This window comes from Ruditapes philippinarum, unplaced genomic scaffold (genome assembly GCF_026571515.1).
Source record: "Ruditapes philippinarum isolate M1 unplaced genomic scaffold, ASM2657151v2 ctg873_1_1_1_1, whole genome shotgun sequence".
NCBI classification, from domain to species: Eukaryota; Metazoa; Mollusca; class Bivalvia; order Venerida; family Veneridae; genus Ruditapes; species Ruditapes philippinarum.
This window is the reverse complement of record NW_026857583.1, coordinates 54,587-72,984: the sequence shown is the minus strand read 5'-3', so window position 1 is coordinate 72,984 and position 18,398 is coordinate 54,587. Positions and strand designations below refer to the sequence as shown.

The 18,398-nt window shown below is 33.3% G+C and overlaps 1 protein-coding gene across 1 annotated transcript; it reads right to left on the bottom strand.

The window, feature by feature from the left end:
• Positions 1–326: 326 nt before the first annotated feature.
• Positions 327–17,441, bottom strand: LOC132750238 (dnaJ homolog subfamily C member 9-like). The gene is given in 6 exon segments (XM_060740181.1): positions 327–674; positions 1,193–1,393; positions 2,329–2,460; positions 5,915–6,055; positions 6,057–6,067; positions 17,294–17,441. Coding segments are annotated over 6 exon segments (786 nt in total). The 5' UTR covers positions 17,388–17,441; the 3' UTR covers positions 327–467.
• Between the last annotated feature and the right edge of the window lie 957 nt (positions 17,442–18,398).

Genomic DNA, 18,398 nt, shown 5'->3' with positions numbered 1-18,398 from the left:
AGTTATGGTTCTTGTGCACTGCACTTCCTCTCAATGTGCTTGACCATTGTATGTAGTTATATTGAATTCCAACCATTAGTCTTCAAGTTATGCTCCGGACAAGGAAAATGCAACGGATGTCTAGACTCACCGACTGACCACCGGGTGACTCCTATATACCCCCCCCCAAACTTCGTTTTTGGGGGTATAAAGATCACTAAAAGATCATTTTCAAACAAAACTGAAGATGTTTTATACAATACATGGCAAAATGAAGTCTGATGCAGATGTAAATGACTGTAAATACATGAAGATAGTAAGTTCAAAATGTAGACAAAATCATCACCCTATTTCCCTATAAAGTGAATATTTCATAACTCAAAGACATTCTAAAATGCTTTAACTGCCTGAGGTCATGGATCGCTTATTCCTTTATGAATAAATAAGATACCACATTCACCCCTTCAAACTGTTTGTAGAATTGTGTTTCATTTCTTTCCCTTCTTTTTCCCTTTATCACTGACTGTTTTACCCTTCTTAGGCTGAGCATATTTAGCTTCTAACTGGTCAAAGAAACTGTTCATATGCTGGCCTCTACTCTGCTGTTTCGCTTGTATCAATGCCTTCAAGGAATCATCACAATTTAATCCCAGTTCTTCCTTCATTTCTTCAGCCTCGGCTGCCTCCTGTGCTGCCTAGAAACATATTATAAATATCATCAGACAGCTTGCTTATGTTAAAGCTCAAAATAGTGAAAAGAAAGTAGAAAAAATCAAGCAAACTTAACTATTTGACAAAAAGGCTTGTTATAATTATGTTATTTTATTCTTGCACTCTGTACTAATTCATAGGGTCTGTATATATGTACTAATCATTGTCATGTATCTTTGAATGCAACCTCTTCAAAAATTACACAATAAATTCTTATGGTCATGTAGAATAAATTGAGATGTATTAGTTTAGTTTATGTGAATTTATTTTAGTTTGATTGTGTTGGAAGCTTTAAGCTTATTGAAACACTCTGGAATCTGTTCCTGTACTGAGCTAAAAATGTAAAGTTTCTTGCACAAGGAAACAACGGCTTGCCTCTGACAGAGTAGGAACCCATGCGGACAGCAATCCTTAGATTACTAGTCTAATGCATTCACCACTCAGCTAAGCAGCCACACAATAGATGTATTATTGACAACTTTTTAATGCATATAAAATTTACCTTTCTTTTCCTAGTTTCTTTGCTTCTTTTTGTCTCTTTCATGAATTTTTCAAATGCTGGTACTTCCTTTGATTTGATCCAATCTTTGATAATTTTGCTAAATCTGGGTTCATCTTCTATGCTAGAGCACATCACATTATTTAGAATTTCTTCCATATCTCCTTTAAACTCAACATAAGCTGTCTTTAAATCATCTAATTCCTCCTGAGATTCTAAGCAAAACAAAAGAAAGTTGATATTTATTTTATAAAACTAAATAAGTTACAAGATACTATCATTTCTGCTTTCATTGCTGCCAATGTAATGTAACCATAACCTTTTTCTCTTGTCATAGAACAGACATATAGCTTAAACAATACTCACTGATAAAATTGCTTGAAACTCTTTCACTTAAATTGTTAGAAACCACTGACGTTCCATAAGCTATCTGTACACATCTCATATGAAGATATTCAATACCCCTTTTCAGCATATTACAGGTATACAGTATCACAAGTGTAAAACTACTTATATTTTGTAAGCTTCCAGAACAGTTTCCTGAAATTCTTATGTTCAAAACTCAATGCCTCAGTTATTATGTGTATCAGTGAACTATCATTCTTCTGAGATGGCCTCTTCTCACAGCATCATTACACTTATCAAATGGTATTCACTTTATTGGGGGTAAATCTATCCAAATAATTAGATGAAAATTGACCTTTTACACAACATAAAGCTAACTGTAGAACTTGGCAGCTTTCATATGCTGTAATAACAGCTTTTTTATATGGATTTTTTTTGTTGGTTCAAACCAGAGTGAAAGGCAAGCATTCACATAGGACCTATTACTCACAGAAGCCACTCCCTTACTTTAACTAAATATTCACTGTGCTGGAAACCTGGTTTTGAATTGATGTATCCAGATTCTCACTAGATAACTACAAGGAGACCAGAAACCAAAGTTAAAACAAATTTTTTTTACCCCTCAAACGGGGGACCCTGTTTTATTTGTTTGGTCAAAAACCAAACAAAACAAACTCAAAAAAAACGTTTGTTTGTCAACCCTTCCCAATAGTAAAAAAATTTCTTCAAAAATGATAAAGGGTTTTCATTTTATTTTTTAAACAAAAATCAAATTTATTTTATACATGTAAAACTTCCTTTGAAATTTTTTTTCGAAAATTTTTTATACCCCCATCAGTTTTAATTTTTCTGAACAACTTTTCTCCCAAAAAGCTGCCCCAGCCCCTATCCTGGGGAATGGCATCATCTTCATTATCTATCTCACCTAAATAATAACACATTATTTAATATTTCAAATGCCATTTAAACTATTAAGTATAAATACTATTCATTAACAAGAGATCTGCCGAGGCAAGGCAATATACAAAATTTACAAAAGTTTATCATAGATGAAAATACAGTCAAACTTCTTTCGCTCGAACTCGGAGGGCCTGTGCAAATTTGTTCAAGAGATCGATAGTTGAACTATTATCATGCACATAGGACATAGACCTAAAGGTTTTCCATCTTACATCGGTCTAATGATAAATACGTCAACATAATTGTTTGTTAGTACATCAGTTCGTCAAATACGTCATTTCTTGTAAATATTAACAAAATTTACAAATGAGCATTAACCACCAATACACTGTGTAAATCTATATTCATGCATATTGTAATTGGTTGAGTTTGATTGGGCAAACATTTTCAAGAATATAGTTATATATTTATTATGGGACAAATTTTATTTTAAATAATTACTTAATAAAATATTTTCAAACAATCATTTTAAGGCAGCGTCTGTAGTCATTTACTAAAATAAACAACCGTACAAGTGTCATTCTATGAATAGATAACACTGTTACAATACATGTTACATATACAGGGGGGCTGTAATTTAAGCCCTCCGGGGTTTACAAGGGTTAAATTTATTAAACCTTTGTCAAATTTCCCACTTATTTAAAAGTAATTTTTCTTTTATTGTTTACTAAAAGGCAGGAATTTTTAATAAACAATTTATTATAACAAAAAATCGGTTTTAAGATAACTTTCAAATTTTTCTTATAATTTAAAAACCCTTTAATTTCTTTATCACGTCATAGGTCAATTGTTTTTGTTTCAAAAAATGAAGCTTGTTTTTTGAGGCATTTTCATATTGTACAAAGTATAAACTACTGACATTCCATTTATGCTGTTTAAGTATGTTTATATGGTTTATTTCTTTCACACATTTTGGTCACAATTCGGCAGTTGGTCCATCCTATACTACCAATTTTTTTTGACAACTTACCCTTAATTATCAATTTCCTGGTAACTGACAACAAATATGACTTGATTTCACATGATTGGCACATGTCAGGCAACAGCCATTTGTTGACCCAGACTAACACTATTTCAAGGTGTATTTGTGAAAAGCAGAGTATAAACAAGATTGCATTTGAGAAAAATGCTATGCCACCGCATTAATACAACACTAAATAGTAGTGTAGGAACAGATTTTTTTTTGTTTCTATACAATTGAAGATTGTCATAATGCATAGATCCCTGACCTATCTAATTCTTATTATCAGATTTAGTGGTTTAAAAATCTATTCGTTAAAAACCAATAAAAGATCAGAAGTAGGAATATTCAATGGCACTTGAAGTCTGGGTGAATTTTGGTGGTGAAGGTCATATTTCACACAGCCTTTAAATTCAATCGACCTACAATCTAAGACAAACAGTAAGACACTTTGTCAAAAATCTAGGTCAGCTGATATCCCAAAGTTCACTTTACAACTAAACAGGGGGTGTGCACATTGGGTCAAAAAATTGAAAAGAATGTAGGGTCCACTTTCCCCTTGGCAAGGGCAAAATTTTGACCCAAGGGTTTAATTCAAAACAATCTTGATACAGGTCCCCCCAAACAACTTTCAGTAAAATATCCTAAGCTGTGTTTCTTCCACATTAGAAAAGAGCCATTTGTTTTTTTTCTGTTTTTACAATGTTGTTACATAATTTGAGAATCCTGCCCCTGGCAGGGCCAATTTTTTGCCCAAGGGAAAAAATTTGAACCTTTGGGTTTAGAGGACCTATAGATAATATTGCTATAGAAAATTCAAAGCTTATGGTTTACCTAAAGAAAAAATATAATATATTTTTTTACTATTATGGTACTGAAGAAAAGTCCAATTTGACCCCTGGGGGTGGAACCAATTTTGACCCCCAGGGTATTAATTTGAACATCTTGGAAGAGGTTCAAAAGCCTCATTAAAGATCCTATGCCATTATATTTAACCTCTAAACCGTTTAGTCAATTCAGAGAAAGAAGTTTTCAAGTTTTTACTTTTATACATATAAAGGAAAACTATCGCCTCTGGGGGCAGGGCAAATTTTAACACTAGGGGCATAATTAAAACAACTTTAGTAGAGGACCCATAGATGATATTATATACCAAATATCAAAGCTCTAAGCCTTGTACCTCCCAGACAAGAAGTTTTTTACTATATTGTACATAGTGAAAATCAATGACCCCTGTGCCAATTTTGACCCAGGGCTATAATTTGAAACAATCTTGCTGGAGGTTCACTTCACAATGTTTCATGCAAAAAATCTTAACTCTAGCCTTTTGTAAATTTAGAGAAGATGATTTTTTTAAAATTTTTTACTATATACATATAAGGAAAACCTATGGCCCCCGGGGCAGGGCTAATTTTGACACTAGAGGCAAAAATTTGAACAACTTAGGTAGAGTACCTATAGAGGATATCATTTAACAATATTAAAGCTCTAAGCCTTGTACCCTTCAGACAATAAGATTTTTTACTATATGTATACATTGAAAATCAATGACCCCCGGGGCGGGGGCAATTTTGACCCCAGGGCTATAATTTGAACAATCTTGCTGGAGGTTCACTTCACAATGTTTCATGCAAAATATCTAACCTCTAGCATTTTGTCAATTGCTAGAAAAAGTTTTTTAAAAGTTTTTACTATATACATATAAGAAAAACCAATGGCCCCCGGGGCGGGGCCAATTTGTTGACCCTAGGGCTATAATTTGAAACAATCTGGGTAGAGGTCTACTAGACAATGCCTTATGCAAAATATCTAAGCTCTAGGCCTTTTGGGTCTTTACAAGAAGGTATTTTAAGTTTTACTATATGTACATATAGTGAAAATTCAATGACCCCGGGGCAGGGGCCGATTTTGACCCCAGGGCTACCATTAAAACAATCTTGGTAAGGGTCTACCAGACAATGCCTTATGCAAAATATCTAAGCTCTAGGCCTTTTGAGTCTTTACATGAAGGTATTTTAAGTTTTTACTATATGTACATATAGTGAAAATCAATGACCCCCGGGGCGGGGCCGATTTTGACCCTAGGGCTATAATTTGGACAATCTTGGTAGAGGTCTACCAGACAATGCTTTATGCAAAATATCTAAGCTCTAGGCCTTTTGGATCTTTACAAGAATATTTTTAAAATTTATTCTTATAATTCCTTTTGGTTGCCATGGCAACCAGATTTCTGCATGGACTGAAATTCTTTGAACAACTTTGGAAGCCCTTCACCCAAGGATCAATCCTGCCAAGTTTGGTTGAAATTGGACTAGTGGTTTTTCACAAGAAGATTTTTGAAGTTCACTATATAATCTATATAACACACAAACAAACAAATACACACACACACAGGTGAATCGCTATATGCCACCGCATCGCAGATGCTGCGGTGGCATAAAAATTACTGTCTCGTACCTGTTTTCATCATAGACAGCTCTTTTCTCCTTATTTGAGAGGATACAGTAAACTTTTCCTATTGTTTGAAACTTCACAGTGGCAGCATCTTTTTCTTCTGGTGCAACACGGTCTGGATGAACCTTCAGTGATACCTTGTGATAAACCCTTCTTTACTGAAATTACAGACATCTTAAAATTGAAAATGTAGGCAAGTCTTTACTATGGGATTTTAAATAAAACATAAGCAAACTTTTCCTTTTATCAATGTCTAAGATAAAAACACAAGAAAGCTAAAATGGGTATTTTTGATATGTTGAGCAAAGATTTTTCTTGAACATTTGATGTTTTTTGTGTTATTTTTCCTTAAAGTTGTGCAGAAGCCTGAAAAAAAGACACAATTTTTGATTGTCAATTTCACATTCCGAATTTTAAAAGCGTTGTTTATAAGCAGCAATCAAAGATTTTTTTCATTATCATTCAAGTGCATTTTCTTTCAGTTGTTCTCATTTTTAAAAGATTTTTTATTATATAAAGTTCAACTTAAACTATTTTATTACTTGGATGTAACTTCCAAATAATGGATTTTCCTTTCTTGTTTTCACTTTGATTTGTTTTGGTTTTTGTCCTTGTATTTTTTTTTTATATATTATTGTTTTAAAGATGACGACTTCTCTGGAGAATCAAGTATAAAAACAGTTTTTCAAATCATATCGATATATCATGTTGTGAAATTATATTGCAAAAACTGGCAGTGATTTTCCTACATATAATGATATATAAACAGACTCAGAAAAAAGGCCTCTTCCCTATTGGAATTTTCTTTAAAATCATGCAGTTTTCCCAAAAATCTGAACTTAAACCAGTTTTTTTTCCTTCCCAAATCAGCAATTTTAGCAATGATTTTTATCAAAATCAAGAGGCCAAGGCCTCTTCCCAATTAAGTGAGAAAAATCACTGACTGGTATACCGCCGTAAATTGCCCACCCCTATATTAATTAGGTTAGGCCTAAAAAAAAAAATGTTGTGTTTCCGGTGGCCCGACCGACCCTATTTTTTAGCGCCGACCCAAAGTTTTTTATCGATGTACAAAAAAACAAGGGTGCCATAGTCACAAAATACGCCCGTTTACGAAAGCTTTAGATGGAGATGGGGGCATTATGGATAAGTGTTATCTAGCAAGCAAGTTTTTATTCTTGGCACTGTGTTGTTAAATGAACCTTAAAACAAATCAGTAGGGAAGATATGCACAGGATGTGTGACCTTGACCTTGGTCGCAGGGACCTGAAGTTTATGCACGGCACTCAGCCTCACAATGACGAACATTTGTGCCAAATTATATTGAAATCCCTCTATGCATGTAGAAGTTTTGCTCCAGACAAGCGTTTTGCTATGAGCTCTAACTGTGACCTTCACCTTTGACCTAGAGACTAATGGTTCATGTGCAGGGCACTACGTCACATGGTGGTGAACAATTCTATAAAGTAACATTAAAATTCCTCATGCATGTAGAAAATATGCTCCGGACAACATCTGGATATTTAATCATCTCCAGTGACCTTGACCTTGCAAATATTAACCTAAATTAAATGTGTCACACCTGTAGTCATGATAGTTACCATTTGTGCTACAATCCATCAATAAATGATGACTAAATGGTCCCTATACACATCTTCAAATTTTTTATCTGAACTTTTGACCTCTATGTGTAACATTGACTTTGGTCGCAGGGATCTGAATTTTGCGTGCTACACTCAGCCTCACAATGGTGAACATTTGTGCCAAGTTATATTGAAATCCCCCTATGAATGTAGAAGTTTTGCTCCGGACAAGCGTTTTTCAATGAGCTCTAAGTGTGACCTTGACCTTTGACCTGGAGACCTGGATCATGCATGGAGCAATACATATCATGGTGGTGAACATTTCCATAAAGTATTATAAAAATTCTTCCATACATGTAGGAGATATGCTCCAGACAAAATCTGGATATTTCACCATCTTTAGTGACCTTGACCTTGCATATATTGACCTAAAGTACATGTGTCACAGCCGTAGTCATGATAATGACCATTTGTGTTACAATCCCTCAATAAATGATGATTAAATTGTCCCTATACACATCTTCATATTTTTATCTAAACTTTGACCTCTATGTGTGACCTTGACCTTGGCTGCAGGGACCTGAATTTTGTGCGCAACACTCTGCCTCACAATGGTGAACATTTGTGCCAAGTTATATTGAAATCCCTCTATGCATGTGGAAGTTTTGCTCCGGACAAGCGTTTTTCAATGAGCTCTAAGTGTGACCTTGACCTTTGACCTAGAGACCTAGTTCATGTGCGTGACATGGCTTCTCATAATGGTGAACATTTCTATGAAATTTCATTAAAATCCCTCCATGCGTGTAGGAGATATGCTCCGGACAAAATCTGGATATTTCATCATCTTTAGTGACCTTGACCTTGTATATTTTGACCTAAATTATATGTATCACAGCCATAGTCTTGATAATGACCATTTGTGTTACAATCCCTCAATAAATGATGACTAAATGGTCCATATACACATCTTCATATTTTTATCTGAACTTTGACCTCTATGTGTGACCTTGACCTTGGCCGCAAGGACCTGAATCTTGCGCGCGACACTCCGCCTCACAATGGTGAACATTTGTGCCAAGTAATATTGAAATCCCTCTATACATGTGGAAGTTTTGCTCCGGACAAGCATTTTTCAATGAGCTCCAAGTGACTTTGACCTTTTACCTAGAGACCTGGTTCATGTACGCGACACTGCTCCTCATAGTGGTGAACATTTCTATGAAGTTTCATGAAAATCCCTCCATACATGTAGGAGATATGCTCCGGACAAAATTGGACGCCGCCCGCCCCCCCGCCAGGGGCGTTCCCATAATACGTCCCGTTTTTCAAACAGGCGTATAAAAAATGGCGCCCGTACCGAAGACGGGTTTTAGTATTGCGAGTCGACAACGATGTGAGGCACAGACGATTCGTGTTCCAATTACGTATTAACGCGCACCGGCTAATATGGCGGCACAACAAGCAGCCGAAGTGTCACTGCTGGCGATTTTCTTTAAAAATACGATCATAGTTTGGTAAAACAGGTAATCAAATTAAAAGACCACAGCAAAACAGCTCAAAACATTTTTCGGACGTGCATGGTCATGTTAAGAGTGATAATATTAAAATTGAAGCCAGTTGTTCGGTAAGAATGAAAACAAGAGCTGTCACAGGAGACAGCGAAGCTCAACTAATGAAATACTGGACGCAGTAAGGAGGACAAAACTATGAAAGAAAAATCAATTTTATGTATAATTATGTATTAAGTTATAGTAAAAAAATAATATTTGTTAACATAAATTCCAAGATCAAGGGGAATAATTCTAGAAATAGTCATGCTAGAGTTATGGACCTTGTCACACAACATTTGTGTAATGATAAGAAATATATATTTGAAGTTTGAAGTAGATACCTTAAAAAGAAAAGAAGTTATTATATTTCTTAAAGAAAATCCTAAGTTCAAAGAGAGATAAATCTGTAAATATTGCATCAAGAGTTATGAACAATGTCACATAAAATGTTATTGTTGATAAGGAATAAGTATTTGAAATTTGAGGTAGATACCTTTAAAAATAAAAAAGTTATAATAAAAAATAACATTTTTCTAGTAAAAATATCTAAGTTTATGGGGAGATATTCTTGCAATATTGGTGCTAGAGTTATGAACCTTGTCACATAAGATGTGGATGATGATAACGTAAACATATTTGAAGTATGAAGTTGATCCCTTTAGAAATAAATAAATAACAGTAAAAAAATATTTTTTATGGAAAATTCTAAGTTCAAAGGGAGATAAATCTGAAAATATTGGTGCTAGAGTTATGAACCTTGTCACATAAGATGGGGATGATGATAACGTAAATACATTTGAAGTATGAGGTTGATCCCTTAAGAAATAAAGAAGAAACAGTAAGAAATAGTACTTTTTGAGGAAAATTCTAAGTTCAAGGGGAGATAAATCTGAAAATATTGGTGCTAGAGTTATGAACCTTGTCACATAAGATGGGGATGATGATAAGGTACATATATTTGAAGTATGAGGTTGATCCCTTAAGAAATAAAGAAGTAACAGTAAAAAATAGTATTTTTTAAGGAAAATTCTAAGTTCAAGGGGAGATAAATCTGAAAATATTGGTGCTAGAGTTATGAACCTTGTCACATATGATGTGGTTGATGATAAGGAACATATATTTGAAGTTTGAAGTTGATACCTTAAGAAATGACAAAGTTATAGTGAAAAATATTTTACTGCACCAAAACTTTAATCTAAAATCTGGACGCGGACGCCGACGCCGGGGCGAGTAGGACAGCTCTCCATATACTTCGTATAGTCGAGCTAAAAATGAAAACGAAAGTCGAGTCATGCCATTGGTAAAATTTATTTCAAAATATAAGATTGAAGACTAGGTTTGGTAGTCTAACATTTTTTTAAGTACTTTTATATGCTATAGAATATAATTTAAAGTCCATATAATCCGTATCTGACATATCTACAATCGATTGATTGACTAAAAAAAAAAAAAAAAAAAAAAAAAAAAGTCCGACCTACCGACCCTACTTTTTTTCGCCTCGCCACCAGAAACACATCAATTTTTTTTTAGGCCTTAGGAGAGTCCCTAGTCCAAATATTAAGACATAAACAACGGATTTAAAGCTATTTTTTACATTGGTCATATTCGCTTTAACGTCTAAAGATATCTATTTAAAAGTCCATAGCAAAATGAAGAACATGCACAATCATTCAAACTCCCTATGTAAAATGTTACAAATAATGCTTGGTATTCATAATCCTACCAAAAATGTGTATTTTCCTTCTCAAAAACAACTTATTCAAATTTTAAACAATTTTAAAGAAATCCATGTTAAAATCATGAAAACAGCCTCCATATTGGTGTGTACTACGCATAGCAGTGATTACTGGAACCAAATTTTTTAGACGAAATTTTTAGTGTGTGCACCTGTCAGCGTCTTAAATCACAACAGAATTTTTTTTCGTTCAGACTAATTTCGTACTATTGTTTTTGAGTGACGTCACAGCATGACCGGGAATTTCCAATATAATGGTTAACACAAAATGTCTTTCATGTGTCTTCTTAAATATATGGATAAATTAACCACTTATCGTAATTTTTGCATATTTTTACAGTTTTTGGGAAAATATGCTTCCGTTTTTTATGCAATCAGTTGTTTTTTGTGACAAATAGCATTCAAGTTGTGATTTACCGGTAAATTCAAATCGACTCGAGAAGCGTGTCGATTTGTGCTATAGGAAATAAGCCAAATAGAGAAAGACTTCGCATTTTCCGATAAACATCAAACTTAGTGATGGAAATCGGATGAAATTTGTTCCAATCAATCGGTTCAATCATTTCGGACATAATCGATAACTTTTCGAATAAAGTCGCGTTAAAAAGAAATAGGGAAGTAACATTTCTTCCCAAGGCTGTTGATTATATTCAGTAACATGAACTTCATTTAGCACTTTTCAACACAGTTTTAACGTTATATATTCATAAATTTATGAAATAGATTTTATTTATCAATGGATGACAAATAATAACATTCACATCACATTATATTACTATTGTTTACACCACGTATTGATCCTGTTCAACTCCAAACTGTCCCTGAGATGATTGTTTTGCGATCCGCGAGGTGTTCCTAAAAGAAAATTACCGTTAGAATTAATTCCCTTTAATACTTTAAACATATTCGACGTCGCAGAACAAATTTTTGTGAATCAATTATTGTCGATTTACATAACAGTAAAGATTATCGGCGACTTGGGACAATCTGAACATCACTAGTCAAACTGTAAAAAGAAAGAAAATGCGATGTTTTTCAATGAAGGACTAGGAGAGTCTCTATTATAAAGTGAATGACAGCCCTAGTTTCATTACTTTATGCAAAAGAATTATTTGTGTACTGGTTGGAGACCATCAACCGGACACTTTTGGAAATTTTTTCGTACAGATTTCATAGACCAAAAAATTTGACACTGTTCTTCTCCTAACTAACAAACTAGTTTGTTTATTTCTGATTGTATTGACACTTATATCGGAGGCTCGACAAGGAGGGTATCAAAATTACCTAAATTATCTACACTACAGTACATTGTACCATGTGTCCGGACAGATATGTACATGACGTGATTTCATTCAGATAAAAGCTCGGGTGTTTTGATTTTTAACATGATATACAATATTTCAGCAACAAAATGGTGAAGTTTTGGATATACTATTGTTTACTCTGCAAATGATTATAGCTGGTATATGAGGTCAGGCATTGTTTTCTTAACCCCCAAATTTCAACGTCAACATTCTTGAAATAGACATTAAAATATTACCATTTATGGAGGTTGAAATAAATTTATTTACTTAATTTTAGAAGAAACACAAATTTATTGTTGATAAAAAAGTGACTGACAACCCTGGCAGCGTTTTTTTTCTCTACTTTGGGAATGGTGCCGGTACCAGACTGATTGGGAAAAAATGCGTTATTTGACTAAAATTGGGAATTTTTTTAATGCATTTTTTCAGCTACAAATGAGATTAGACATCATGAATAAAGATAGCTAACAGCTTCTACTGTCTAGATAGAACTATTGAGTGGTGATTTATATGAATATGTTGGATTTAAATGATTTTAGAAAAATCACTTTGTCTTGTGGGCATTTTGAACAGTTATTTTGGGAATTTAACATTGGAAATTGGGAATTTTAATGTCTATTTTCTATTGGGAATGGTACCGTTTTAGGGTAGTAGTTATATAAAGAAAAAAAACACTGACTGAACAAAGAAAATACTAAATTAAGCATTTTCGGGGCCGTCCGGGTTTGGTGGTTGTCCGGTTTTGGTGGTCCCCAACCAGTAGGGGTATTTGCAACCCCAATGTCTGTTATTCGGGTTATACAGGACTGCTCCATAACATCAAATTAGACAAATACCCATAGGGACCCGGCACAGTGTTGGGATAGTGTAAATAAGTAATTCTAGAAAAAAATATATAGTTTATATGTAATATATAGACAAGGGGTTGAACTCGCCAAATTGGCAGAATGCCACTTGTCCAGTTAAGTCAAAATTGCAGTCATTTTTACGTAAATCATATTAACTTATATATTAATTTGCAGCTAAATGACATCACTTGATGTTGACAATAACATTATTGTTCCCACTTAAACCGTTTTAGAACAGCAAACCAATATTTCGGATGGAACGTCATACTTTTGCTAGGTTGACAACAACCGTGCAACCTGTCAACACTCGATTTTCTACGTGCAAAAACGCAATTCTAAACCATGTCATTGTACCAACCGGCAATAAATCGCTGTAGTGCTCTTAGATAACATGTATGACGTGTATCAATTCAAATGAAATCAAATTAAAAGTAAATGAAAATTTAAAAAAAAACATATATCCTATACCTAATGAGCTGTGAAAAAATCCTTAGTTAACAGGGCGCCGCCATTTTGAAATCCCTTTGAGCTAAATATAGATATCACAGCGCTTTTAATGAGCGTCTACATAATTCAGACTATTGCTAGCAGACGCATGCCAGTGATTTTTTTCCCTGTATTTTACAGCCGAATAAAGGCTGTTTCCCCTAGCTCAAAATAGGTATATTTTCCCCTAAAAAAGCAAATTTTTCCCCTGAAATGCCCTGTGCACTTTTTCACCAGAAACATGACTCAACAGCATCTGACTTTATATCAGCTAGAAGACATAAAGCTGTCCCTATAGCCTCTGATTTTTACCATGCATGTTAAATTGAATTGAAATTGAAAATTTTATTAAATGTGTGGGTAAATTCCATTCTCACTTGTTGGAATTTGATTTTCCCCATTTCTGATTTATCGCGCTATAATTTCCCCATCAGAAAGCCACAGGTTGTTTTGAAAATTGGAAAAAAAATCACTGCATGCTTAATAACGATTTCGAGACGTTTCGGCCCCAAGACATATCGGCCCCAAATTACCCAAGACATTTCGGCCCCAGATGTTTCGGCCCTTTACCAAATCGGCCCCAGAATAGGTACTGTGTTTAAACGGGTATATTAAAATTTCATAGTTATAATAATCATAAATGACAATTTTTATGAAGTGGAACGCCAATTTCCAAGTACCTTGAAAGATTTACAATACCTCTTATATATTTTACGTAAGATTAAATCTTTACCAAAACCATCAACGATTAGATACTTGTTGCATTTAATGTTAACTTCAATGTTTATAAATATCTCACAATAAATAGCTACTCGTAATTATTTCCTTGATATTGAAAAATCTAACACATTTAATTATCAGGTAAGGAAAGTTAGTTGTTCATGCACGTGAAAATCGAAACATTCGGTCATGTAATTTTACAATGAAAAGAAAACAGAAGCCATAATATCTATAATTCTTTTGTCACTGTCAACATTGTTTGATTAAACTAATTAATAAATATATAGCAGGTACATAGTATTTATAATTTGGTTTCAGTCTTTCAATCATTTTTATAACAACTAGCATCTATCATTATTTAATAATAATAATAATTAAAAATATTATCAGGAGATTATAGAAAACCGTTTATTTTGTTTAATCTTTGAAGTTTTCTCTGATATTACTTACATAAAGCTAAACAAAGAAAAAATAATGTTTTCTAAGGAAAAACTGTAATTAACTTTCTTAATCAAGAAGTTTTAGTGGTTTGATTTATAAATTAAGGATTAACCTGCCTTTATTGTTTGTTACACCTTTAAAAACGTTAACGTATATCTAAATGGTTCAGGAAATCAAAAGATAATAAATAATTATTTAAAGAATTAAAGTGTCATAATTGTTTAATTGTAATTAAGTTAATTGTTGTTAATTAATTTAATTAATTGGGCCACTCTTAAAAAATTATCTGTTTGCTATTGCCGGCCGACCCAGCGAAAATGCCCCGACTCAAAAGTTTTTTTCAGCTTAAAAAAATCAGATTTTTTTTTATTTCCGCCAAATCAGCCAGGGCATTCCACCTAAAAAAATTCCCTCGAAAACAAAAATAAAATCGGAGGAAAATCACACATTTAATATGTAAAGTAACGAGTGATCTTTCATGAGGGCATTCTGTGCGTTACTATTTAAAGTATTTACATAAATAGCAACCAACCAGGGAAGGATATTTTCCTTACGTCACGCAGTACTGCATGCGCGCGGCAATTAAGTCGAATTAACTAATAATAGAACGTATCAAATAAAGGTGTGGAAACGGGATTAAAAATAATGTTTGTTCAGTTAATGAATATTTGTAAAGCATTTATATGGTCACTAGTTTACCATGTGGTAATTTTAATGTGCTTTGGAGTACATGTTCGTTTGTTTATGACTGCCGACACAGATTAAATACTTAGCCCATGCAATAAAACATTTCTGGTAGCAGCGGGGATTCTGTCATAAAATTTACCGAAAAAATAATTTTTTGGAAGCTGTGGTCATTTCATATGCATTATTGTTTTGATAGCAGACACAAGTATTGCAAAATATCTTCAAGATCATAATAATGTAAATAAAATATCACAATCAAAATCACAGATTTACATACGTCTAATTAAACTCCATGTCAAAATGCACTTACGATTAATAATATGTCAATAATTGACACGATAAATATCCAACATTTTTTACTTGAGCAATAATTAAACATGTGTAATCATTCCTTGACAAAAAGAAATGACAGTTTTTTTTCTGATATATAAAAAAGAGGTGGAAGTCAATTGAGTGTCGGCATTTCTTTGATGATTCGGCAACCGTGAACTACAGGTGTGTAAACATCAAAGATTCACAGATTCTTCAGAAGAGCCGACCAGTCATTTGTCAGAGGTCATTTCGTGTGTAAATTTTGTATTTATATTTAACAATGGAAACATTATATTCCTTTTATTTATGGATGCTACTTTTTGCGCGAGTGTTTTTGTGTCTTTTAGCGCTATGGAATTTCAACAATCTGCGATAATTTTCGGTAACTAACAATGAAATATTTTAACGATCCGCCATTCAGAAATTATAGGAGACAAATCTTGCGTGTGTTATTTTTTACAGACGTGTAATAAATTGAGTAATGATCATGCATCCGTGAGAACGAAATGTCCTGGTGATCCACTATAATTTTTCCAGTTCGTACGGGAATTTTACGCAGGATTAGTTTATCACATCGGTAATTTGACCATGCTTGAATTTATGTCTACATAGTCATTTTTTTTATTTCATGTTATGATTACTAGTGAACATGTTTTTTATTGTTTTTGACTGTCTTTTACATGTTAGTTTTGCCGATGATGATAGTGTAGCCCAAATTTCCACAATCTGTTACAACGTACTAAGCGTATTAACTTACGTTCAGTAAAAATTATATATCAAAAAAAAAAAAAAAAAAAGCCTACCTACCGACCCACTCCTTATAACTCTGGGTCGGCAATAGCAAACATATATATTATTAAGGATGGCCTTGCCTGTACTATACAGTAGGGCCAAAACGTCTCGCAGAAAAGGGCCGAAACGTCCAGGGCCCAATTTTTCCACTGGGGCCGATTTGGTTTGGGGCCGAAACGTCCTGTTTGCCTTAATAACACTTCCGGTGAAAGAATGATGTACAAAATCAGAAAATATAAATTCATTTCATTCATAAGAACTATAGTAACGATGATAAATGTAAAAAGGTACTTTTAAATCCTTTTTGATAAATAAGCACATTAAAAATAACGTAAAAACAACATATGTGATTAGAGATTAACAGAAAATGGCATACGGGATTTTCCAAACGCCGACGCATGCGCAGTGGTCCCTCTTCCAATGATAGGTTGAACACCACCAATTTATTCGTTTCTGCTTAAGGTACAAAATACCTGCATTTACTTATTAACGAATTGCATGATGGATCTGGTTAACATGTACACTAAACATGTTATGTATACTAAATCATGAATCATAAGAGCTTTCCGCGCCATAGGTAGCACCTAATTTCATATTAATTTTCTCTAGAATTACTTTTTTACACTATCCAAACTATGTTCTGGGTCCCTTTGCAAATACCCATATAATTTATGAAAGGAAAATATTTTAAAGCAGCATATGAAGTTTTAGAAGACAAGGCAGCAGCTCGAGACAAAAATTTTGATTTTTTTTAAAAGAAGCGTGGATTCGGTAAGATGAATGCAAATCAATTCGGCTTTTATGCATTATTAGGAATAATTATGTATATTTCAACCCGATTCGGCGATTGTGAAATAAATAATCAGACTGTCGCGAAATGTAATGATAAATGTTAAAATGTCCGTATCAGATAATTAAAACAACACCTTGTGCTTCAGTGGCTGTTTTCTTAACCCCGAGAACATCATATAAATTGTCTGTAGCAAAATATTCCTTGCACTCTTCGATTAGACTAGGCATTTTTAAAAATCAAAATTTGTTAGCGCGCGTTAGCCTGTGATATGTGTTATATACACGTCGTGTTAATTATATAAAATTTGGTTATAAGCCACTAAAAACTTTCTGAAATTTTTGAAGGCAACTTATGTTCCTATTTGTATTTACTTCCTAGAGAAATCTTATTGATCAATGTTATGAGAATAGAATAGAATAGAATAGAAAGGAACGGAACAGAATAGAATAGAATAACTTTTATTCCCAATCAAGGGTCAAGTTAAATGACATGTAAACCAAAATAATAATGAGATCAAAGATCAAATAAAGACGTTAAAAACTAAAACTTGATTTTATTTTATAGTAACAACAATGAACTAAATAAAAAACAAAATAAATGACAAAGTTTCGCTAACTAGACTTATCTTAACTATTAAACATCATTATTACAAATATACATGTATACAGCTGTATATGATTTAATGATGACATTTTGTTTTTAAAATTCTTTGAATTACATTCAAATTACACAACAGTTATACCTGTACTGTACAACACACATGTCCCTCAACAACACAAGTACTAAGTTCAATTAATTTATGTTTTCGCAGTATTATTTCTGAGTTTATAACAGGTAAAAATAAAATCTGTAAAATCCACACATTTCTAGTTGCATTACAGTTTCTGAGTTTGAATATCTAATTCGTGATATTCACTTAAAGATGGCAAACATGTTTTTTTTTCAAACATAACTGAATTTATTTGCACTACGAAACGTAGTTTTTTTTTAACTTTCCCATAATGTACGTAATGTTACTTGTGAATGAAATAAACAATGAAACGACTTTTCAGGTGGACCTATATATAGTAAAATAATACTTTCTGTGCATAGATTTCTAAAATTATTCCAATTTACTAGTATGTTTACTGGGATTTACGTTACAAACGTAACAATAATTGGTAGTTTCCTCGGGCGCGATTCGTTGTATTTCATTCTCTATAAATTTAGAGAAAAATGTGTTAACAAGTGGCAAAAAA